The 24,497-nt window shown below is 48.5% G+C and overlaps 6 protein-coding genes across 6 annotated transcripts; 4 read left to right on the forward strand and 2 right to left on the reverse strand.

Annotated features, from left to right (window-relative positions):
* Positions 1–312: 312 nt before the first annotated feature.
* BHQ10_004602 (uncharacterized protein) lies at positions 313–3,811 on the forward strand (the record flags this gene model as incomplete). The annotated part of the gene is made up of 3 exons (XM_040876986.1): positions 313–769; positions 819–2,428; positions 2,477–3,811. 3 exons carry the CDS (start codon positions 313–315, stop codon positions 3,809–3,811), a joined length of 3,402 nt encoding a protein of 1,133 aa, XP_040733106.1.
* Positions 3,812–4,745: 934 nt separating this feature from the next.
* BHQ10_004603 (uncharacterized protein) lies at positions 4,746–6,810 on the reverse strand (the record flags this gene model as incomplete). Its single annotated transcript, XM_040876987.1, has 4 exons — positions 4,746–5,660; positions 5,728–6,434; positions 6,520–6,577; positions 6,655–6,810. 4 exons carry the CDS (start codon positions 6,808–6,810, stop codon positions 4,746–4,748), a joined length of 1,836 nt encoding a protein of 611 aa, XP_040733107.1.
* Positions 6,811–8,274: 1,464 nt separating this feature from the next.
* Positions 8,275–9,123, reverse strand: BHQ10_004604 (uncharacterized protein; the record flags this gene model as incomplete). Its single annotated transcript, XM_040876988.1, has 3 exons — positions 8,275–8,607; positions 8,704–8,851; positions 8,906–9,123. The coding sequence occupies 3 exons, from the start codon at positions 9,121–9,123 to the stop codon at positions 8,275–8,277; spliced, it is 699 nt and encodes a 232-aa protein (XP_040733108.1).
* Positions 9,124–12,045: 2,922 nt separating this feature from the next.
* On the forward strand, positions 12,046–12,771 carry BHQ10_004605 (uncharacterized protein; the record flags this gene model as incomplete). Its single annotated transcript, XM_040876989.1, has 1 exon — positions 12,046–12,771. One exon carries the CDS (start codon positions 12,046–12,048, stop codon positions 12,769–12,771), a length of 726 nt encoding a protein of 241 aa, XP_040733109.1.
* Positions 12,772–13,608: 837 nt separating this feature from the next.
* BHQ10_004606 (uncharacterized protein) lies at positions 13,609–14,331 on the forward strand (the record flags this gene model as incomplete). The annotated part of the gene is made up of 2 exons (XM_040876990.1): positions 13,609–13,931; positions 13,995–14,331. 2 exons carry the CDS (start codon positions 13,609–13,611, stop codon positions 14,329–14,331), a joined length of 660 nt encoding a protein of 219 aa, XP_040733110.1.
* Positions 14,332–16,008: 1,677 nt separating this feature from the next.
* Positions 16,009–24,430, forward strand: BHQ10_004607 (uncharacterized protein; the record flags this gene model as incomplete). The annotated part of the gene is made up of 12 exons (XM_040876991.1): positions 16,009–16,056; positions 16,111–18,405; positions 18,460–18,526; positions 18,576–18,785; positions 18,834–19,093; positions 19,143–19,603; positions 21,767–22,930; positions 22,980–23,074; positions 23,130–23,536; positions 23,586–24,069; positions 24,125–24,272; positions 24,322–24,430. The coding sequence occupies 12 exons, from the start codon at positions 16,009–16,011 to the stop codon at positions 24,428–24,430; spliced, it is 5,748 nt and encodes a 1,915-aa protein (XP_040733111.1).
* Positions 24,431–24,497: the final 67 nt, after the last annotated feature.

Raw genomic sequence — 24,497 nt, forward strand, 5'->3', positions numbered from 1 at the left:
GACTTTCTGCTGAGGAATAACCGCGGGATCACCAAATCACGCCATCGAACCGGCTTGTCAGCCAATGAAAATGGTTACTTAGTAGGGCGGTCTGACGGGCTAACCCTTATCTTATCGCATCCGCATTGGGTTAGTCTTTGTTTACATCCCGAGAGAGGGCGAACCTCCTCTTTCCCTTCTTGTTTTGGTTACGCCGCGCAACCCCATCAAAGACTCTGACCGACTACGACAGCCATTCCGGAGGCTCTGACTGAGTATACGACAAAAGTATTGGAAACAACACTTGGCTCTTATAGACGCCTCGAAGACGAAATGCCCGCTCGCGCTACGAGCGGCCCAGTGTCCACTGGGTCACGCAAAACATCTGGGCAGAGCGCCGTGTCCTCCAAGCGAGCATCCTCTGCGACACCATCAGTAGCAGTACCGCCTGAGCCACCGCTCCCTACGACATCATCTCATCTTCGCACAGATGTTTGCGCAATTTTTGCAGATTCCCAACGCTCCACTACCGGACACAGAAAACTTGTTGTGCGGTTGCGAAAAGTACAAGAAATATCCTGCGGCATCACGCCGCCTAAAAAATCGAAAGATGGACAGATTGAAGAAGGCCGAGAAATTCCTTCCAGTGACGAGACGTTTGGCGAGCAGGAATTCAATGTGGAAGTCACACGATGCATTCTTCGCATACTGCCCATCAAAAAGACAGAATCTGTCGGAGACCGGGTGATTCGCTTCCTTGGTCTTTTCCTTAACCACGCATCTGAGAAAGGTGGGTATTCTGCAGTTTGCTTAAAGGTAAATTATGCTGACGGCTATAGATGGCGAGGTATTCAACCCAACAGACGTAGACGAGACACAAATGTTCCCGGAAACCCCGACTACGCGACTGACTATGGCCATTGCGAATATGGTAGTGCCATTACTAGCGTCAAAAGACAAGATAGTCCGATACCGGTCAACCCAATTGCTTGCACATCTCGTCAATTCGCTGGACTCCATAGACGACGAGGTTTTCAGATTAGTGAGAACTGGCCTTCTGAAAAGAATCCGAGACAAGGAGGCTACAGTCAGAGTTCAAGCCGTTTTGGGTCTGGCGCGTCTTGTTGGAGATGAGAGTGAAGGTGGACTTGAGGACTCCTCCGCAGCTCTACTTGAAAAGCTTCTCGATATCCTCCAGAACGATGCCACTGCCGATGTGCGCAAAACATTGCTGATCAACCTACCATTGATTCCGACAACACTTCCATATCTGCTCGAAAGAGCCCGCGATTTAGATGCTGCAACTCGACGTGCACTTTACTCTCGTTTACTACCGACATTGGGCGACTTCCGCCACTTGTCATTGTCCATGCGTGAGAAGCTTCTACGATGGGGCTTACGTGATCGAGACGAAAATGTACGAAAGGCGACAGGAAAATTGTTTTACGAGCGATGGATCGAAGACTGCGCCGGCAACAAACCCTCCGCTGAAGGAAATACCATGGGACAGATTTCAGCACCGAACACATCTGCCCTTTTGGAGCTGTTGGAGCGTATAGATGCGGTCAACTCTGGTATGGAAGGTGGTGTAGCTCACGAAGCAATGCGAGCCTTCTGGGAAGGTCGTCCCGATTACCGTGAAGAAATTGTCTTTGACGAGGATTTCTGGCAAGGTCTTACAGCAGAGTCGGCATTCTTGGCTCGCAGTTTCAATGATTTCTGCCGTGTTGACAACGAATCCAAGTACGGCAGTCTCGCAGATGACAAAATGCCAGAGGTTACTGCTCTCGCATATTTCCTTGGGAAATACTCGAGTGCTCTGCTCGCGAAATTGAAGCAAGCTTCTGCCAGTGGTGAAAATGAGGAAGATACCATGGAGCTTGAATTTGTGGTCGAACAGCTTTTGCAGATAGCTTTGACGCTGGATTATTCCGATGAGGTCGGACGACGGAAAATGTTTGCATTGCTCAGAGAGAATCTCGCGATTCCCGAACTTCCTGAGTTATGTACCAAGCTACACGTCGAGGTCCTTCGAAATGTCTGCGGTCCTGAAGCTGCCGGCGAATCTGAGTTCTGCAGCGTCGTTCTGGAAGCCGTTGCCGAAGTTCACGATGCAATTGCTACTGAGGACAGCTTCGTGTCAGCACGGTCTGAGCTTAGTGACGATGGAAGCTCTAGAGCAAGTCGCGATCGATCCATGACTCCAGCCAGCGATGTACCATTCGACAAAGAAAAAGCCAAGGCTAAGGTGCTCCGTGAGATTATGATCAACATGAAATGTCTTCACATCGCCCAGTGTATGCTCCAGAACGTGGAAGGCAATCTTCAGCAAAATATGCATCTCGTTACGATGCTGAATAACCTGGTGGTCCCAGCTGTACGAAGTCATGAAGCCCCTATTCGTGAGAGGGGTTTGGAATGTTTAGGATTGTGCTGTCTGCTGGATAAGGTAGGTCTTTAGCTTTCTTTTCTCCCTACCTAGCTAACTTCTGTTCAGACCCTCGCCGAAGAAAATATGACCCTTTTCATTCATTGTTTTACCAAAGGCCACGAAGCCCTTCAGGTTACAGCAATTCATATTCTTGCAGACATGCTTACCGCACMCCCTGCCCTACTTCTTCCAGTTGTACAAGCCGACAGCGAGACAGTGACCCCGCCCCCTTTCCAGAAAAACATTTTCAAGGTGTTTGCCAAGGCACTGAAATCGACGTCGCCTGCCGACGTGCAATCCGCTGCAGCCGTAGCTCTATCGAAGCTGCTCCTTGTCAATATATTCACACCTTCTGGACCTAGCATTCCACAAGCCATCAAAGACCTGAACGAGTCGTCTATTGAAGCTTTACTTCAATCACTTATTGTGGCATTCTTCCATCCTCGCACCCGCGAAAACCCCGTTCTCCGACAAGCACTCACATACTTCTTCCCGGTCTTCTGTCATTCACGTCTTGCGAATACGCAACGCATGCGCAAGATTGCCGTTCCTGTGGTACGATCTGTTCTGAACGCTGCAGAGGAATTCTTCTCCCTCGAGGCTGAGGAAGATAGCGATGGAGACATTGACGACAGCGTTGGCGAGCGGGAAATCAAAGCTTTGATGACGCAAGTCATAGGCATGCTCGTTGAATGGACTGACGAGCGTAGAGTGGTAGGGCTAGGTGGTGAAAACGTTCTTAACGGAGGAACCGCCAGCTCAAATGCTCATGGTTACGTACATTTGGCACTGGTCAACGACATCCTCGAGCGGATTCTCGGAATCAGTGCTGGCCCCAACAAATGCTCAAAGGAGGAGAAGAAATTATTGATGTCTATGCTCAGCAAAGTATACATATCAGCTCCTGTACTCCCGACATCAACTGCGCCCGGATCACGAGCAGGATCTCGTGCTCCTACCGAAGCAACAGAAGATGCCTTCCGGTTCAGTAACAGGAGCAGTAGTGTTCGCGAAGAAATCGAACCTGAAATCGTCGCCCTCGCAGAAACGGTCAAGGAACTCCTCAACGACGCCTTAGAGGAAGCCGCCACAGACGCCGCCAGTCGCAACGCGATAGTCAAGGTCAAGAACACAATTCTGAAAATCCTTGCATATGCCTCTCAACAAAACACGAGCAGCAGAGACACAAACCGCAACACAAGAGCCAGTAGCGTGGACTCGTCATATTCACATGCCGGCCCTGGATCACGACAAGCTTCCGTTGAGCCTCACAGCACGCGTGCTGGAACGACAGAAGTCGCTATTGACGAGACGATCATGGAGATCGACGAGGAAGAAGATCATGACGATAGTCGGACGACGGTGATCAAGAATGAGAGGAACAGTGAAGAGCCCGAGTAAAGTAGCTCTGTTGGTTAGTTTTCGGGAGGAAAACATGTTATATGATTACGTTGGGACATGGGTTACTTGGATTGGGAGGTTGGTGTTTTGATTGATTTGTTCATAAGACATGTTTGATGCCTGGATAGTGATATGACTATATAAGAACTTCGTTTGTTTCACTCGACTTAACCTTCTCCTATCTACAACACCCTTTAATCGTGTCACTGAGGAGTTATGTAGTAAGAGAATATTTTTTTGTTATAAAAAAAAAGGTATGTCCACTCTATCGCAATTGATTTGACACGTAGCATAACAGCTACAAACCCAGAAGCCCATTTCTTTCCGACCCAATGCCATGCCATGCCATGCATCGCTCAAAAGAAAAAGTAATTAAACGAAAAAACCACAAAAAAGTAAATTTTTGTTTCTCCTCCGTTAAGAAACAACCCAAAAAATAGTTTGCAATATATACCGGCTCTCCCCTCTGCCACCATTTCTCTTTCTTTCTTTCATTTTTGGGGGATATGGGTTGCTCTGATGGCTTCCTCATCGTAGTAGATTGGGGTGAGCGAAAGTGTGTGTATATGTGTGCGCGCGTTTGTATGTGTATGTGATCGAAGCCCTCGATGAATACACTCCTTGGCTCCTCCCCTGAAAGTCCAATAGTCAAAATCATGGCGCGACGAGTCAAAAATAAAACGGGGAATAGAAAGGCAGAAAGATAAAACGCAAGACCACGAAATCAGCGACCCAGCCAGCCAGCTCCATCCTGCCAAAATGCACCGGAACCAAAACTTCCATTTTAAATTTTCCGCATCAAACAACATGGTACACATCCTGCAATTCGGCAACGGGAAAAGACCAGACACACGGACTTGCAATTATTTGATCAACAAGGCATATTCAACAACGACGACGTAAAGGGACAGAAATGGTTTTCAAAAGGATCCGCTTATGCGGGCGATTTGTTGGCACCCGCTCCGTTTCGACGGCCGTGGTTGTCATCGTTGACAGTAAGTCCACCCAAACCGGTGGACAGGAAAGCAAATGGGTCGCTGGCACCATCAGTTGTGTAGAGGTTACCGTTCAAAGCGTTCGAGTGTGAGCCGTGGTCAGCTCCAGTAAAGGCGGCCTGAGTCGCAGGGTTGCCAAAAGAAGCCGCCGAGTGGCCTGCATTGGCTGAGCCATATCCTGCATTGATTTGGCCCATTGGTGGATAAGGACCAGGGGTATTTCCAAGACCAGATGGCAAGCCATAGTTGCTTGGGGGGCCACCGAATTGTTGTCCAAATCCACCAAAGGCACCACCACCGCCAGCGGTCGGGAAGGGTGCTGGAGCAGGGGTACCAGCCATTGATCCTGGACCCATGCCGAATCCAGATGGGGGCTCCATTGGTGAGGGGAAAGCAGAGTCTGCTACGACAGCTGCACCAGAACGAGGGGCACCGCAGCGAAGACAGTTGGTGTTCTTCGCAAAATTATGATAGCCACAACCCTCTGAACCACACTTCCAATCACCCGCACGGAATGGGACAACACCATTACCTCCAACCCGAGAGTGGCCCATACCGTGACCTCCGTGAGGGTTCATGGGCGGCATCATAGATGGAGGAACGTACCCATATCCGTATGGGTCAGGGGCGGCACCAACGGCGGGGAATGAGCAACGGAAACAGGCAGTTCTGCGCTGGAAGTTGGAGAAACCGCAAGACGGGCAAGTCCAGTCACCGGGACGAGGGCGATTTTTGGATGGTGGGAATGGGGTGAGAATCTCGGCGGCTCGGTCCAAAACGCGGCTAGATGAAGGAGACACCTCGATGGCCTTTTCGTTGAGAGCCCGGCCATTCATGCAAAGACTCTCGGCGGCCTACATGTCGTTAGTCTTCACCAATCTCCTGAAAACTAAGGAAGATATCTGGGGGATGTGTACATACCTCTTCGTGGGATGAAAAGACGGCAAAGCCAGTTCCAGTAGGCTTGTGTTGGTCCGGAGTACGCAATGTCCAGAAAGCAATAGGACGACCACCGTACTGAGTAAACCAACTCTCTAGTTCTGACTGCGTGGTATCGTGTGGAAGACCGCTCATATGGAGCACCTTGCTGCGTTCGGCCAAGAAAGCACGGACATCGGCCCTCGCATCCATTGGACGAGTGAGGATTTCGGGATGTTCATGAGCAGGCTGAGACTTGCGGATAAGGCCTTTGAGAACGCGAGACAGAGTAATGGCTTCCTCCATAGCCCGTCGAGGAGATGCCGGGGCAAGAGCCTGTAGGTGGAAAGGCAGATTGTGCTTGATAGGAGCCGAAGACTGAACAGGTTCGACCTCGAGCGCAGCGCAGATGTTGGCAAGAGAGCTGGGACCAAATGGCAACGACTCCGGGTGGTGAGTTTGCCATCTCTGATATTCGGTACGAAGGTCAAAGGTTCGGGAGTGTTGGAGATATGGCGGTAGTACGACGGCTTTGTCGCGGGCTTCCCGAGGCAGTTGTACACGTAGGTCCCATGAGTCGAGGGTCACGAAGGAAAACTCGAGATTCTTCGAGATGAGGTGTTCCTGGGCGAAGGCGTCGAAGCGATTGACAGCATCCCGGAAGCTTCCAGCATTGCGCACGTTCTCCCAGGTCAAAGTGGTCAGGCTCGCTAATTGTAAGCGGGATTCGTCAGTTCATCATTTCTCGGCAACTCGTATCAACCCAATTGGATGCCATTGAGACGGAATACTTACTGCACAGTGGTGTAATTGGGGTATTGACTGGTTTCACGAGGATGCTTTCTCGATGCAACTGTAAGAGTAAAGCGACTTCGGTTAGCGGCAAGAAAAAAACCGAGAGCATTAAAAAGATGCAATTGACGGTCGTACCTCATCGCAATTTTTGGTATCCAGCAAAATCCATCCCAGCTCAATGACCTCGGCAGAGTCCTTGGTCACGTATACACCATGTTCGTCGCAGGTAGTGGCAACGTGTATAACGATATAGCGGTCCAGCTTCGGGATGGGGGACGGGACGGCAGCCATGTCTCTCGCTGCGAGGAATGCCAGGGGAACTGGCACGTAAGAATGGAAGAAAAATCACAAACGCCCCTGCCCAAAAAATAAACACAATACAGGCAAGAAGCAATTATCGATCACGACGAAGAAAAAGGGTCGTGATCGAGGAGGAGGGAGATAAATACACAGAGGGAAGAAGGAGGACGGGGGGAAGGAAGAGGAGGAGGAGGAGGAGGAGTAAGAGATGTTAGAACGGCCGGCGGGAAAATAAAAAAAGCTGTGTTGCGTTGCTACTGGAGAGCATGAGCTGGTGGAGCAGAGCACAGCCAACAACGGCCACCCTGAGGCCCAGGCATTAATTAATTGCTTTAGTCCCCGGGCACCATGACATTTATCTTTGCATTTGTATTTGACATTAAATCAATTCCTACAGTCTGAATAATTGGTTGTAACAGCTGGCCGTGTGTTCACGATGCATACAGGGTCGACGAAGGTATCATTATCCACGCAATCGACGACTGAGTCCACCCAAACCTCGGTATGGCCAGGCCGATTTATAAAGAAGCTGTCATGCCATCCTATCATGATCCCTGCTGCCTGATCGAGAGGTTACAGTAGCGGAAGCTCGGAGAGACGGTGCGCGATGCTCCTGTATGAATCCGCATATCGTAAGTAGCCACAACGAACATTCTACGCCCAATATCAGTCTTTCGCAAACACGCGTCAATGCATATATTCATCGATGAGAATTTCCATGGAGTTCTCGAAAGTTGGTAAGGGAAAACACGAGAAATGCTCAACGTGATAAGTGGAGGAACTTTTGAAAGGTCCCGCTTTGTTCGCGTTGGGCCAGTAGGAATCCGCCGCAGGATCCGGCACTGTATACGTAGTAAAGCTTCGTTTCCGACATTAAGCTCTACTTAGACAATTTATCATGAAAGCAATTATCGATAAGAACTGATCAATGGCAAGTAACCATAGGCTAGTTGTTATTTTAGTCCCGCTTGATGATGTCCGCTACCCTCCCCGCAAATGCATACATAGTGGCCTGCAAATTCGCCGTGCTTACAAGCGGGATAGCACTCACATCGACAATCCTTAGTCCTTCGATACCATAAACCCTCAAGCTGGAATCTACTACACCGTCTTTCTCGCGAGGCAGCATGGAACAGGAACCCGCATAGTGCCACATAGAATTCAGATTCTCTCGGGCATACTCTTTGGCGGCATACAAGTCTCCTATATCTAGGTACGGATGAATAGCTAACAAAGAACCGACCCCGTCAATATTACATTTACCCAATTGTGACACTACCGAGACATCGAGACCTTCTTGTCCACGGTGGCAGAGGATCCATGGAAACCAGTAACCCTCTTTGAATGCTAGAGGACGAAAAACAATATCTACACTTGAAGGTGGCAGTATGTAACAGAATATTGCATACCTAGGTATAAGATAATAGGCAGGGTTCACGTCCTTACAAGTATACTTTAAGCAACGACTTCMCCAGCCGCTTCACGGATGACATTGACAACCCTTTCAGGCATTTGGATCATAGGCATATGCCCGGCAGCGCAGATATGAGAGGCAACATTAGGGCCTCCGATTCCTACCATGGCTTGCTGGGCCTGAAATGGAATAGCATTGTCATTTTCGCAGAGCAAGTACGACACGGGCACATCTTGATATGCGGCGTACGTCAGTGGCGTGAAGAAGGAGGCTTTAGACTGATGTTTCAAGCTGGAGATGAGGGTGTCCATGCCGGACTCGGGCAAGTCATTGTAGAAGATGCGGTCTGCATTGATGATTGTCATTTTCTCGCCCTGTGTAGCAGCTCGTAAATATGGTGCTTGAGTAGGACAAGATATCGAGTGACATAGATCCCGCAGTGCGTGAATCACTCGAGACCGGGGACTTACTTCAAATATGATCCAAGGTGCCAGATCACCCAAGAATGACTTCAACGAAGCATCTAGTGGAAGCAGAAATGCTGCGACATAGACTATGGAGTTGATTCCACCCTTCTTCAGTTCTGCTTCCCTATCTTTCTTGAGCAATCCCTTTGCACTTTCGGTGCCTGAGATGCCACCATAAGAATGCAAGACGAGGATCACGTCTTACCCGGCAGCTACTAGCTCAGATGTAGTCTTCCGGATGTGGGCTGCGTCGTCTTGCACCGTGGTTGCAAGGTCTCCACCGGCAGAAGGCAGTTGGATTGCTTGAGATGAGTAGCCGTATTTCTTCAACTGTGTTGTAACGAGAGACCAGCAGTCGGCAGTGTGCCAGGCGCCATGCACGAACACAATGGTGGGTTTCACGACAGGTGCTTTATCAGTCATGTTGGTTCTCTGCTTTTTTTGAGGTTTTTGGTCGAGGTAATCGTCACGATGTTGAGAAACGTTATATAAACCAGGAAACAGACCACTAGAGTGAAAAACGAGGCCACCCTATATGGGTGGCCTTTTGGTGGTATATATAGGCATTTTCTGGTTTCTCACATGTAGATACAAAAGAGAAAATGGCTCTGATAACATAGTTCAGCTCGGCCCTATGCCAAAGCCAACGCCAACGCCGTACTTGTGGATTCTCATTGCCTATCAACGTACGTGAGCGAGCGCGTTGGAGCGAGAATTGGGAATTGCTCACCCAGCGAGCAAGGCCTGCTTGCCTGTATAGGCCTAGATATTAGGTAACGTACGTGAACGAGAGCTCACGGGAATGAGGGTCTAGGGGTTGGGGATAAGCAGGTGTTTCGTAACTAGATATATATATATCTGACAGGGTTGAGGAAGAATAAATCTGGTAGATTAGCCAGTTGGTGCAAATCTGGGGGCCTTGGTGCCGTATATTAGTGCCGTATTACCTCATACGACCGAATATAATACCCAGATGCCTCGAAATTACCTAATTAGGAAGGAAACAAGACTAGAAGACGTCGTAGAAACTCAAGACATCATAGAAACCCACAACAATAGGGTGTTTATATGTCATGTAATAATATAACGGAAGCTAGCTATAAGTTAAGCCTCTTGGTTAGCAAAGATATAACTACATGAGAATATTGAAGTATTAAAGCGAATATAACCGTTATACAATGGTAATGTTGTTAAATTACGTTATTTATAAAATCGTTGCGACACCGTCACAAAACGGTTAGTCGAATGCCCAATGCGACGCTACAATACCCCGAGAAAAGCAAACACTCTGATTTCAGCCTCGTATCCTCCTGTGTCGTGGAAATTGTACTGCTAGTAGGGATAATTTCAGCTACCAGCACTTTAGTAGCTTTTCTAGTGATGACCCCAACTCTTTGCCCTGCTTCACTGCCCCTCCCTTCCTTTTGACATGGCTCCTCAGAGTCTCCACTAAACTTGTTAGGGGATGAAACTTACTTTTTTAATCATCAAATCGTGTCTCTTTTGCGGAAAGATAGCATTTTGGTCTCCTATTCATAAGTGACTTTTGTTGTTGAACTATCTTGGTGACAAACTACGCAGAAGTGTCATGGGGAACTGGTATACAAAATTACATGGAGGGCTGTGGGCGTATTCCATTCACATTTTCTTTGTTGCATTTCTTTCGGCTTCATACGAAGCAAACCTCGGAAGGGAAATACTTGCCTCCTGCTTCTACTCGCTTATGCCTCTGCATACCTCAATTTGGATAGGAACAGAGCTAAGCCCCTAATCTAGACAAGGATTATGGTGCTAAAACTTAGGTATGTTAACATTCATGTGATGTTAAGCCAGTTATATACCCTATATATTATTTCTCTGGATGATAAATATGCGAGAGTGATTGGTCACATCACCAAACAAGCTCATATAGTTGAGTGACTGTTAATTATAAGGATCCACTCGAAGTTCTTTCTACGTATCTGAGCATTAATATGTATATTCGAGGTTTACTGAGTACAGTACTAGGATAGGTCGCAACTCAGCTCCACCCCTGAATGGTCTCTATATCGAGAATGGCAACTGACAAGTCGCATTCCAACACGAGCCCTGCTTTGGTTCCTGAGACGGGACATATACGGGGTCCTTGACACACTTCAAAAAAAAAAAAAGGAATTTGTGTGTTTTGTGCACTGTGACTATAAAGAAGTCCCAGAGAACGGTACACTGCGAATGTTCAGAAACTCTTGGGCCACTTCGTTCAACCATGAGTTCGGGCCTGCAGATGCCTGTCATGCAGAGACTTATCGTGCTGTGTCTTTTCTCTATCGGCGGCTTGTCGGTGCCAATCTATCTTTTTGGAAGTGGTTGCTAATGTGGGAGCCTCTTAGTGTCTGCATCGCTGCTGTCATTCGAGTCCATATCCTCACACAGAGGTTCAAATCCGAAGATCTCACTTGGAACATGTCTCAAGCCTTTATCTGTCCATCAGTCGAACCGAATGTCGGCATTGTCTGCGCCTGCATGCCGAATTTCCGGCCCGTGACTCGAAGATGGTTAACAAAGTGGTTTGGAGGGAGTAACGCCGAGCATGGCACTGAGCGCCCTGAGGCAATACTCTCAAAACGGGGACTTCTACGCCCTTCGCGATTGCATCCTGAGGGATGCTCAAAAAGGCAAATATGACGATGACTTGGGACTGACGATTGACTTTACGTCGGGGCGCCAACGAGCGCCGCAGAATAGTGCTGAGGATGGCATTGCAATGGATATCCAGAAATCTATCATGGTCAAGCGGGATATCGGATGGAGCGCGACGCAAGGTTGAATACATGATCTATGTGTTGAAAATAGTAGATATCCTACGAGGCAGAAGTTGCGCTGGTCAATCTCGATGTACTTGGGCCACCTACTTTTCAGCGGAGGTCGCAGTCTTGTAAATTTCAACATAGCCCTCAACTTTTAGTTATGACCAAACTATGCCATATCTCCGTGGTATACCTAATCTCGCTATCCCATAAGTGAGATTCATCATATTAGTTACAATAACCTGTCTAGCACTATGACGTGTCAACAATATCGTAATACCAGCACGTAACATCATTAAAAAACCAGTATCCCAATCATTGAGGATGCTAAACTTCTGAAGAGCCTGGTTTATTTTTCAGATACACATCCCACAGTAAGCACTAAGCTGACTTACTCAGCTGAGCCAGCCGCACCACACTATTGTTCTTCGAACCTTCAGCCTTTCAAATGATCACCTCGTGACAGGATAATGAACTCTCGATACCGACTACCTTGACAGAATAAGATTCTCTCTATCAAGTCCTACTTTTCCGCATCACTTAGCAGCAAATCGTCGCCATGCCTTTCCCTTCAGAGCCGCTTACTCTACGCGGCGGTTGCAACTGCACTGCTGTGCGTTGGCGCATGTCACTTCCTGACGCCAGCAGACGGGTGGCTAACCCATATCATACTCCGGGAACGAGTATAGGGGACTTGCGGCTTCCCACGGCGGTTGTCTGTCATTGTGATGGCTGTCGGCGAGCTACGGGTTCTCTCGGCGCTTATGGGTTCGCCTCGGACATGGCACTACTCGAACTGTCAATCCTTCCACGGGGCACGATACCTGATCAGCGCGAAGACCAGGATGACGACGGACGACCGTCGTATGCCCCTGCCGAAAATTTGATGGATGGTGACACTAAAGAACTCGATACTCTATGGCTGACGCACTATGAGTCCTCTCCGGATCGGCACCGGTGGTTCTGTGGACGCTGCGGAACACAGATCGCTATTGCAGCATCGAAGGATGCCATTCCTCCCGAGTTAGGGTGGCCTAGAGTGGTGAACATTTGGGCTGGTACAACAGACCGCAACCTGCTGGAGAACGACTGGTGCCGTCCCGACCATATCAATAATTGCTCTGTCGCTATCCCCTGGGTTAGGGATCATGTCAGAAACGGTGCAAAGGGTTCTGAAGAGCACCCTTCCTTCATGATTGATTGGCACATGACTGATGACATTCGGCCTCATATCGAGATGTTGAACGCAATGGGAATGAATTTGAATGTTACCATGTGGAAATGAGCTGCGGTAATAAGAGCACGGGCATTATTGGGGTGGCGATTGCCTGGAAAATCATCCACAGGTTGAAATACGATTAAATCATTGAAGGACAATTTAGGATGGTGCCTATCACCCTCTTGGTTGAGACATAAAAGTGGAAGATAGTATAATGCGTATGTTTCTTGCCCAATGGTTATTGCGCTCCAGAAAAGGTAGATGGAGACTAGTTTACCAGAGAATGTAAATGTTGGAAGTATAGGCGATGTGATAAAATTGTAAAGGGAGTAAACCCATAGGCCTGATTGGTAGACAGCCGCGCTAGACGCACAGCCGCCGTATGGAGCTCAGAGACAGCTGCCTTCGCGTCTCTGGGGTACCTTCCCTAGCATCCGTCATCGCAGCTTCCATCTCACCACCTTCCCTAGTATCGTCCATCCTTCTATCGCTGCTACAGTCAAGCTCGTTTTCATTGAGATTTGTTTCAACGCCTTATTCCAACACGTCCCTTAAATAGCGAGCTTTATATAGCATCAACATGGCATCAGGCTACGATAGAGCTCTTTCAGGTACGATAGCTTACCTATTCATTCATTCATTCATGAGATACTGATCACCCTATATAGTTTTCAGGTAAATCACCCACTTTTCATACAACGAATATACCATCTAACCCAGTCCAGTCCCGATGGACACGTCTTTCAAGTCGAATATGCTCTAGAAGCTGTCAAACGAGGTAGATMCCAGCCACTGTCGGACGGGACGAGCCATCTCGACTGACCACGAAGAAATATAGGAACATGTGCCGTCGGTGTCAAAGGAAAAGATATTGTAGTTCTGGGATGCGAGAAACGATCCGCCATGAAGCTCCAAGATACTCGTATCACGCCCTCGAAAATTGGTTTAATTGATACCCACGTCTGCCTTGCCTTTGCAGGCCTGAACGCCGATGCTCGAATCTTGATCGACAAAGCTCGATTAGAGGCTCAGTCTCACCGCTTGACCGTCGAAGACCCCGTTACGATTGAATACATTACGAAATATGTTGCTGGTGTGCAACAACGATACACTCAGAGTGGTGGTGTTCGTCCCTTTGGTATCAGTACTTTGATCGTCGGTTTCGATAAAGGGGATGGTACTCCGCGACTGTATCAGACTGAGCCCTCTGGTATTTACTCTGCATGGTAGGATCAACCTTTGGCCGGCTGTTATAATTCGGCGTATGCTAATTGTACATGATAATTCAGGAAAGCAAATGCCATCGGCCGCTCAAGTAAGACCGTCCGCGAGTTCCTCGAGCGAAACCACAAGGATGATATGGACCGTGAAGCCACCCTCCAGCTCACCATCAAGTCGTTACTGGAAGTTGTGCAGACCGGCGCAAAGAACATTGAGATTGCTATAATGGCACCTGGCAAGCCCATAGAGATGCTTCCTACAGAGCAGATCGAGTCGTACGTCAAGAACATCGAAGCTGAGAAGCAGGAAGAGGCGGCCAAGAAGAAGACTGGACGGACACCGGGAACCGGATCAGCAGCCATCTTGACGCGGTCGGGAGCTACTGGCGAGGGCTCTGAGAGCTAGAGGATTACTACGAACTTATTTGGGTTGCAGATGTAATAGATGGACCAATATTACAAATAAATGGATTTGATGCTGTGCATATTGAAGTTCTTGGGTACAATATTTGCATGTAGATGCGCTGATACGCCTGATCGCGACAAGGATGACTATAAACAGGGTGTAAACGCCGTATCAAAGAGATATGTTTAGATATTGAGATTCGTTTCGTCGTAAGTGCCCGTAGCTTCGATGGGGAATCTCAGTTATCCAAGCCTGTCTGCCGCATCTTTAACGTTGAATATAGATCGTTGCGCATCGCCTCGGACACGGTCGTCTTTGAGCATTCTGATAACAAAGCAGTCAATATCACACGGAAATGAGTAGAAATAGAAAGGCTGATACGCACCTCGCATCCATACGAACATCGTCACCCTCCACTTGCAGCGAAGCCTGAGGAGTCTTTGCGTCTATAACGAAATGGTTGTCGCAGTGCGGGCAATACTCATCACTGTGATAAAAAGTTTCCTTTAGTGGTTGTCCCAGTTCGCCGGTCGCAGGAGTGGGCGTGTTTACCTATCTTCGAATTCGGATGTGTCTTTGCGGAAACATTTTTTGCACTTTTTGCAGGCAAAGGTCTACCCAGTCAGTTATATTGCCACACCATGTAGGATCCATTTCTATGGATTACCATGTCAAATGACTGCATCAAAGGGTGAGTCTCCTGCTCCTGGTGACATTCGGCGCAATCGAACCATTTCCGGCCTGTGTTTGTTTTCTTCATTAGAAACTGTAGATACGATTTCAGACAGTCTGGCTCGAGAGTAGGACGACATACAGCACGGAGATCGAATGGACACCTGGGCATTGAGGATGTGTTTACTGTAGAGAAATTGATTAGTTTTTCTATCTCTAAGAGACGCGTTATCCACAAAGATTAAGGACAGAGCGAGAGTTGGAAAAACGTACCACATTGTGACAAGAAGTATGCAGTGAAATTAAATCAGTTAACTGCGATGCAAATAAGCAGGAACTTTCATGAAGAATTACCAACTATCGTCAACTTCAAGTGGGATGTTCCTGCGTCGGTGCTGGGGACAATTAGTGGCCAATCGTCCCTTTCCCGCCTTCCTCCCGCTTGGCTGCGATCTACGGCTAGTCTCGATGCCCGCGAACTACGTAGTTGCCCTCCCTTCGTTTATTTTGATACCTCCCTTCCTTTTCTTCTTTTTGTTGACTTGAGAGGAAAAACACGTTTTTCGTCTCAACTCAGTTCATACAACGTCTGAGTATATCCTCACTTTCACCGAGCCTTGCAAGGATGGCATAGTGAGCAGTAATGTAAGTAAATTCACTCAAAGGCTCATACTCCACCGCCGAAGTCATGGCCGTCGTCATCCCCATCTACAAAACACGCGGACACGGCGGGCCCTTGTCTCCTTCAAATTAGAGCTCCCCAGAATAACCTCTGTCAGAGATAGTTTCATATCGGTGCCAGCTTGGAGGAATATATTCCACTCTGCGGGCCCGTTCGATTCAGGCTGAACGTTTTCCGCATCTAAGCCACCCCGCCGACGTGTTACCGATTGGATTTCTGAGCTCGAACCGAACTATAAACCTGACGTTTCTACTGTTCACATCTGGGGGGGAATATAGAACATATGTTTCGGCTCTATTTGAGCCAAGTTGAGCCTCAGGGACATGGCTGAAGATAGGAAAAAGGCGGAAGGTACCGATGAGGCGCCTTTGGTGAGTTCAATATTTGGCAACATAAATGGTCTTATCTAAGTCGTTTCTGCACAGAAACCGGTGTCATCTCTTTTATCTCATTTCGAGCATCTTTCGTACTCTAGAAATCAATCGCCTACGCCCGGTTCGAATGACGAACGGACCTCCCGCCAAAGATTCGATCATCTGGATGATTCGCAGCCGATAGTTCGTGCATCTCTGGACCTACCTCGCCCTCAAATACCATGGACAGTTAGCGGTGGCTCTGACAATGGACCGATATCCGCCGTCGATAGAACATCAAACCCACCATGGATGGACTCGAAAAGGGAAAAGTCTCCTGGCTCCCGAAGGTTCGGACGCCCGTTGTCGATGAGCTTCCGTACTTCGCCGCAAATAACACCGAGCTTGACCGTCGAATCGCCTCGTTCCCCTCCTCGTGGAGCTAATGGGCAGAATGGCGGACATTGGCCTTCTTTCAACCGAGGCAACTCCGACCTTACTGCTATCGCGAAACCTAGATCAAGAAGTCCACCCGGCCCAGTACGCCCAAAGGACCCCGTGTCTCCCAGCGCAAGATCAGTCGGCGCTCCTCGCACATCACGAGAGCCTTCACCTACCGGTTCAGTCAAAAGCTCTTCTGTTCCTCCCCCGGTCAATAGAGGAGGGAAACCGAAGATCCCGGCCAAACCGGCAAACATCTCTCACCTCGATGTTCGCGCACTAACCCCTACCCACGAACCTACCCATTCTACGGCTCAAATATCACCATTCAGTACACCCCCAAGCAGCCCTGAAAAGCTTCAGACTAAGACTGACCAGCCGCGCAAATCACCCAACATATCAAGATCACTGTCTACAACCCCTGAGCCATTTTCCTTGCCGCCTCCCGTTGACAGGAGTACCCGCCCACTGCCGACTACGACTCAGTCCACAGATACTAAAAGTCGGCCACCGGCCATTGCTTCACATCCAAACGACGCGAGGGAGCTTGGCTTCACAAGGCGGAACACTGGCATCTCGCCTTCGAAGCATTCGAGATCGGCAAGTCATATAGTCTCACCCACACGGGATTCTAGATTACCCGAGCCGGCAAGAAAGCTGTCCGACGAAGATCGTCCCGAATTGCGTCCCAGTCTTCCTCCTCGCGATAACCCTTCAGGTCGGCGGGCGCCTCGTAGTGTCGTACCAAGTGAGTTGAGGAATCCCGACTTACCGACTAGAGCATCACTTGATTTGCCCTCGCGGACCCCCAGGATACCTACCTCAAGTCGCCTTCCGACACTGGAGATGAATACACAATTTGCCCCTCCGCCGCGTAGGCAAACTGCTACCGTTGGTGGCAAGCTTGCTCCTGATACGCCTCAAACACCAAAACTTCGCCAGTCCCCTTCACCGATCACAAATAATGTCACGTCTAAGCCAACATCGAGAAGCGACCCGAGAGACTCAGAAGACGAAGCTTACCCAGAAGAAGCCCCAGTGTCCAGAGCAGACTACCCCGATTCCTCCCAAGTCAATCGTCGTCCTCCGGTTTTCAAGACGGGTCCCCTTACGATTCCGACTCGATATGACACACGTGAGTTTGACGTGTGCGGTAGATATGTGTGTACCACCGGCTATTTGACCCGTGTTTGGGATCTTACCACTGGAGAGCAAATCATGAGTATCAGCCACGGAGAAACAGTCAAAGCGCATACAGTTGCCTTCAAGCCTGGGACTGGACTGGAAGATGAAGGAACTCGTTTATGGGTTGGGACCAGCGTAGGAGAAATCCATGAGTTAGATATCGGCACACAGTCAATTGTCACATCACGATCATACCCCTCAAGACGTGAGGTCATAAAGATTTATCGTCATAAAAAAGAAATGTGGACTTTAGACGATGAAGGAAAGTTGCTGGTGTGGCCGCCAGACGAGACCGGAACACCAAACCTTCAATATAGCTACGATCACCCGCAGGACCGCGTGGCAAGGGGTCACACGTTTTCCATGGTAGTTGGAGACGACCTATGGCTTGCTACTGGAAAGGAAGTTCGAGTCTATCGTCCCAGTGCTCATGGGGACACATTCCATGTCTTGAAGAAGCCATTAGGAGCAAACCACAGCGGCGAAGTCACCTCTGGAACTCATACTACAAAGGACGGTGGCCGAGTCTATTTGGGTCACGCGGACGGAAAGGTTACTGTATATTCTTCGACTGATTTCTCCTGCATCGCGTCTGTAAACGTCAGCGTTTACAAGATCAATTCACTGGCAATTGTAGGAGACTACTTATGGGCTGCATACAAAACGGGAATGGTATACGTGTATGACGTTTCAACCAACCCATGGACCGTGAAGAAAGACTGGCACGCTCATGAAAGCCCTGTATGTGGACTGGTGCTTGATCCAAGCTCTTTGTGGACTATGAATCGTCTTCAGGTCGTTTCCCTTGGAACGGATAATTACTTGCGCTTATGGGATGGAATGTTAGAGGATGACTGGTTGGGTATGTACTTTCGCTTGCAATAATGGATAAGTTGCTGACTTGTCTACAGAGACGCGGATGCAAGGCCGAGACGTCGAATACTGTAATTTCAGGGAGATACGAGCGACCATTATGACTTGGAACGCCGGGGCTTCTATGCCTCGCGACTTGCATGGCAATGCTTTTATTGAGAACGCTATACACGCAGAGCAGCCGCCAGAGTTATTGGTGTTTGGGTTCCAGGAACTAGTTGACCTGGAGGACAAGAAGATCACAGCTAGTGCGTATTCTTACTTTGAGTTTGAAAGATGAAGCTGACTTTTCGCAGAAAGTCTACTACTAGGAAGCAAGAAACGCGAACATAATGAAAAAGAGCACATGAGTCGACAGTACCGGGTGTGGCGAGATCATTTGGCAGCTTGCATCAATAATGCAATGCCTCTTGAGGAATCATATGTTCTTCTCCATACTTCTAATCTTGTTGGCTTGTTTACTTGTGTTTTTATTAAACAAAAGGAGCGAGATAGAGTCCGCAACATCAGTGCTGCAGAAGTGAAGCGTGGAATGGGTGGCCTGCATGGCAACAAGGTATGACTTTTGACTTCTCGTGTTGATGATACCTGCTGACGTGTAATAGGGAGCACTGATATTGCGATTTGTTCTTGATGACAGCTCAATGTGTTTCATCAATTGCCATTTGGCTGCCGGTCAAACTCATACAGCACACCGAAACAACGACATTGCAGCAATTCTCGAAACGGAATCTCTCCCGGCTGAACATAGCCTCAACACTCGCACTGACCTCTTCGTGAACGGCGGTGATGGGTCAATGATCCTCGATCACGAGATATGTATTCTCAATGGTGATCTGAATTATCGAATTGACTCTATGTCTCGAAATGTCGTTATCGACGCGGTACGGCAAAATAACCTATCCAAGCTCCTGGAAAGGGACCAACTGCTTGCATCCAAACGAAAAAACCCGAGCTTTCGTCTGCGGACATTTACCGAAGCGCCGATTACGTTTGCACCAACCTACAAGTACGATGTCAACTCGGATGAATATGACACGAGTGACAAGAAGCGGTCTCCTGCATGGTGTGATCGAATCTTGTATCGAGGAGTGGGTAAAGTCAAGCAGACTGAGTACCGACGCCACGAAGTACGAGCATCGGATCATCGACCAGTCAGTGCATCTTTTAAGATGCGCGTGAAAAGCATTCTAGCCCAGGAGCGGGCAGTTGTATGGGATGCGTGCCAGAAAGAGTTTGCAAAGGAGAAGAGGAGACTGGCTTGTGAATCTAGGKATGTTTTCATCATCTACTCTTGGGATGCGATGCAACTAACGAGCTATAATAGTATTGAATATCTGGTAAATGTCTTTGGTATGGAGCGTGAGCAGGCTCGAAAAGTGATTACATCTGGCGGGTCATCAAAGTCAAAAACGTAAATATATGATAATTCGAATAATGAGATTATGTCCATGGCATAGCATACGGCGTTTGTATCCTATGAGTCGGGAGGTAGTTTGGAGAACACGGAGGCGGTTTTGGTTATGACGATCTGATGAGCGTACGAAATATCATGTCAATACTAAGTAATAATGGTACTGCAAACTATCAATGATCTTCGGATTTGAACTTATAAACGTTCGAAAAGGGTTTCAATAATTATCTCAATTCCCTAACAAAACTCCTCATAATAATCATACGTCATCGAATATCTCTTCACAATCGTATCGACTCGGGAAAAGAATTGTCTACTTCTATATAAATCAAAGTGTCAATCAGCACCTGTTGATGATTCACAAATCGTGATACCAGTTCCATAGAAACTGCCCTCCTGAAGGGATACATACCATCCGGACAAGCGTAACAAGCTTCATGGCGTCGGAAGCGATGACGCTGGAAAATTTACTTCTATGGAACAGATTGTCAATCAGCACCGCCTAGAGAACCACAAATGAATGGGCACCAGTTTCATGCAAGTGCAGAAATAGCGCGGGATAAGCAGATACATACTCCACAGCCCTTGCAGGCACAGTTGTTGTCGCAGGTGCAGCTGTTGACGCCCGAGCAGGGGCAGGACGAGGCTCCGCAATTGCAACCCATGATGATTGATTAATTGATTGATTGAATAGGGAGAATAGTATAATAATACAGTGAACTGATTATATTGTATTGAGATTGAATCGATTACGATTGAGAAGGAAAAAACAGCCTGGATGAAGACGGATTATATAGCCCTAGACTCTAAGGTGGCAAGTAAGCCCAATCATGCTGGCGTCATGATGTAGGAGACGATGTCAGTCCAATTGTTCCTTTTCCGAGAGAGTTTATGGAATGCATTTCCGACTCGTTTGAATTCAGTAGACGAGATCTATTGAGATGCTGCTTTTATGCTGATACAGAGTAGAGTAGATTAGAGCAAAGATAGAGTAGGTAGTGGTATCTACGGAGCTAGTGATAGAGGCTCAGGTGACGGCATCCCCTCGTGACTTGCCAATCTATGACCTCTTTATTGAGATTGAAGCACGATTGACTATGGCCTGATGGTCTCATAGCTGCCTGATGTATTATTACTGTTCTGTACATGTACATACCAAGAGCAATACCGTACCCAAGTGTTGGCCACTATCGTTGGGAGTCTTGGACAGCGCATGGCAGATGACCTGTACATACCGACTCCCAGACTGATGAGTGCCACAGACTGACACAGCCCGTTGATAAGACATCCCACCCGACTACGTACTCCGTATTAGAGATCATATAATAAGATAAATAAAGCCACATAGATAGACATTGGATGAAGCCACAGGCGGAGCGGACTGAGCGGCCAACGGGTTCCGCTTCGCTGCGGGCGTTTCCGTACCCATACTGGCATATACTCCCTTTCCACCGACGCACCTCGATTACTTGTTTGGTTTTGCACAATTTGACTTGGCTATGGTAAATTTGTAAGAGTTTTTATCGAAATACCGTGGAGAAAGCCAAGCGTTGTAGGATTGGGTTGTTGAAGAAACAGTTGGAGAAGTAAGTGGAGCTACTCCGCGCGGATAGAGTGATAAGCTGCTGACTTCCCACTTGAACCACCCCCAGCACCTGCTGCTGCCATATCGACGACGTCTGTATCCTTACACCTTACACCTCGCTCTTCTCGCTCCCACGACCACCTCGACGTGGTTCTGGGCTCTACATCCAACACTCTACTTTTCCACATCGTCATACGCACTCCTCAAGCCTCGGTTCATCTGTCCTGAAGCTCTGGCTACAACCTCCCAACTACCACCGACAACGCCTACCTGGTTCTTTCCTGGAGCCAGGCCGAAGGCAACTCGCTCATCTTCGACCTGGCAGACCACTTCTCGCAAGACTCTCCCTCCCCTATCGCCTCCGACCACCCCGAATCCCCTAGCACCACCACGTCCGCCTCTGTCGACCTCGACGTACTGATCCCCTCACCACCACCGGTGATTCTACAACAACGGGACTCGTTTTCGCAATATACGGGATACTCTCCTCCTCCTCCTCTCCATCCCGCATCGAACGGTAACGGGGTTGATACGAACCTGTCGTCAGATATCACCTCAGCTACCGTCTCTCGGCTCCGTCGCCGCCGCCGTCGCTCCGAGATTTCGTCCTCGTCCTCGTCATCTTCTGCATCTGAAACTTCCGATATAGACGGTCTTCGTGACGTGGGAAGCTCCTCTGCCCGACCCCCGCTAGCCACCAACGTTTCTTCTGCGGGTACCCGCGGAGCACAACGTTCAACAACAGGCTGTGCAGAAGGCCACCCGCCGTCCCCCAAGCGCAGGCGTTTGGCAAACATGCGGCCCAATAATGGAGATTCAGTGACGACAGCGAATGGACGGTCGGATGCTTCGAATGGGATTTTCTCTACGTCGTCGCGGGGGAAGAGCTCTGTGAATGGCAAATCTTCGAATCATCTGCATAATGGACAGTCAAATACGAACGGCTCAGCGAGATCATCGGCAGTATCCTCGTCATATTTCGGGCATGATCGAGAGGAGGTTACCAGAATCTTGATACAGGGGTTATACGATCTAGGTTATAATGGGGCTGCGAGTGCTTTAACTAGGGAAAGCGGATATGAACTGGAGAGCCCCTCGGTTGTGGCATTCAGGAGTGCAGTGCTCGATGGACAATGGGCCGAAGCAGAGAGTTTATTACTGGAGTCATTTGAGGACGGTCATGACGCAAGCAATGGAGAGTATGAATCTCCATCGACCTGGGGCAAGCTGGCTCTTGCCGAGACTGCAGACAAAAATGAAATGCTTTTCCTGCTGCGACAACAGAAGTTTTTGGAGCTACTCGAGGCTCGAGATTTGGGGGCTGCGCTGATGGTGCTGCGGCATGAGTTGACACCGTTAAATCATAATATTGCCCAGCTTCATGCTCTGTCGAGGTATTACGCCCTCTTTTTAACTAAGTAAAAGACAAGCTAATGTGTATAGTTTATTGATGAGCCCGGTCGAGCATCTCCGGGAATTATCAGGCTGGAGCGGATCGGTTGCATTATCGCGCGAGCTTTTGCTTTCTGATTTGTCGAGTATGTTACACAACCCCTCTTTAGTTCATCTCGAGGCTGATCTAACATGATGTAGCCTTTATATCTCCCGCAGTGATGATTCCAGACCATCGACTTGCTTCTCTCTTGGATCAAGTGAAAAGCAACTGGGTCAACCAATGCCTATTTCACAACACTGCGCAATCACCATCACTATATTCCGATCACATGTGCGACCGTAACGCTTTCCCTCGACATAGCAGTATGCAACTGACGAGGCACTCAAATGAAGTCTGGTATGTAGAGTTTTCGCACGATGGGACGAAACTCGTTACAACCAGCAAAGATAAGTCCGTTATTATCTACGATGCAACAGACAGATTCTCGGTGATTCACAGATTTTACGAACATCATGATGCTGTTGTGTTTGCGACTTGGAGTCCGGACGACACCAAGCTTATTACCTGTTCTCAAGACAAGACGGCCAAGGTTTGGGATGTTCAGGTATGACTTATCGATCAGTCTTGATATATGTAAATACTGACCAGTCTAGACCGGTCACTGTTATATGACAATCGAGCACCATTCCGATATAGTGACTGCTGCTGCGTGGGCTCCTGATGGCGAAACATTTGTCACAGCGTCGATGGATATCAGAGCGCCGCTCTGTTATTGGGGACTACGATCTCGAAATCCGATACACGTGTGGCGGGATGGATTCAGGGCACAGGACTGTGCTATCACACCGGACGGAACCCGTTTGATCGCATCGGACAACGAAGATAAGCTGTATGTGTATGATCTTGCGTCGCGTGCAGAAGAATATTGCCTTTCCATGAAGAATCATATCACATCAGTCAGCGTCAGCAATGATTCGCGATTTGTACTGTTGAATCTCCGAAATAATCAGATACAACTCATGGACATTGAGACGACCGAGATCATTCGTCGCTTCGATGGTCAGAAACAAGGGGAGTGGGTGATTCGAAGTCGGTTTGGCGGTGCTGGCGAGAATTTCGTTGTCAGCGGAAGCGAGGGTACGTCAGTTGCTCTGGTGTGGTGATCATTGTGACTAACGCACAGTATGTGTAGATTCTCAGATTTACATCTGGCACCGAGAGAATGGAGCCCTCGTGGAGGTACTGGAGGGACACACGAAAGGATGTGTCAATGCGATATCTTGGAATCCGAAGAACCCTAGCATGTTTGCCTCCGCCGGGGACGACTGCGTTGTGCGGATGTACGTATGAACTGCTCTATTTGACATTACTCACCACTGACAAAATTAGATGGACACGAGATAATCCCAGCGAAAGCAGCTTAAGCAAAGGCAGGTTTTCGAAGACCTCGGAATTTACACGAACTAGTGCTCTTCGATCAACGACTAGCCAACTTTGATCTTTGATATGGTATTGGAAGGGCAGTCCCGAGTATACAACTGGCGGCTTGGTCATCATGTTTTGGC

Source organism: Talaromyces amestolkiae, assembly GCF_001896365.1.
Source record: "Talaromyces amestolkiae strain CIB chromosome Unknown scaffold8.1, whole genome shotgun sequence".
NCBI lineage: Eukaryota > Fungi > Ascomycota > Eurotiomycetes > Eurotiales > Trichocomaceae > Talaromyces > Talaromyces amestolkiae.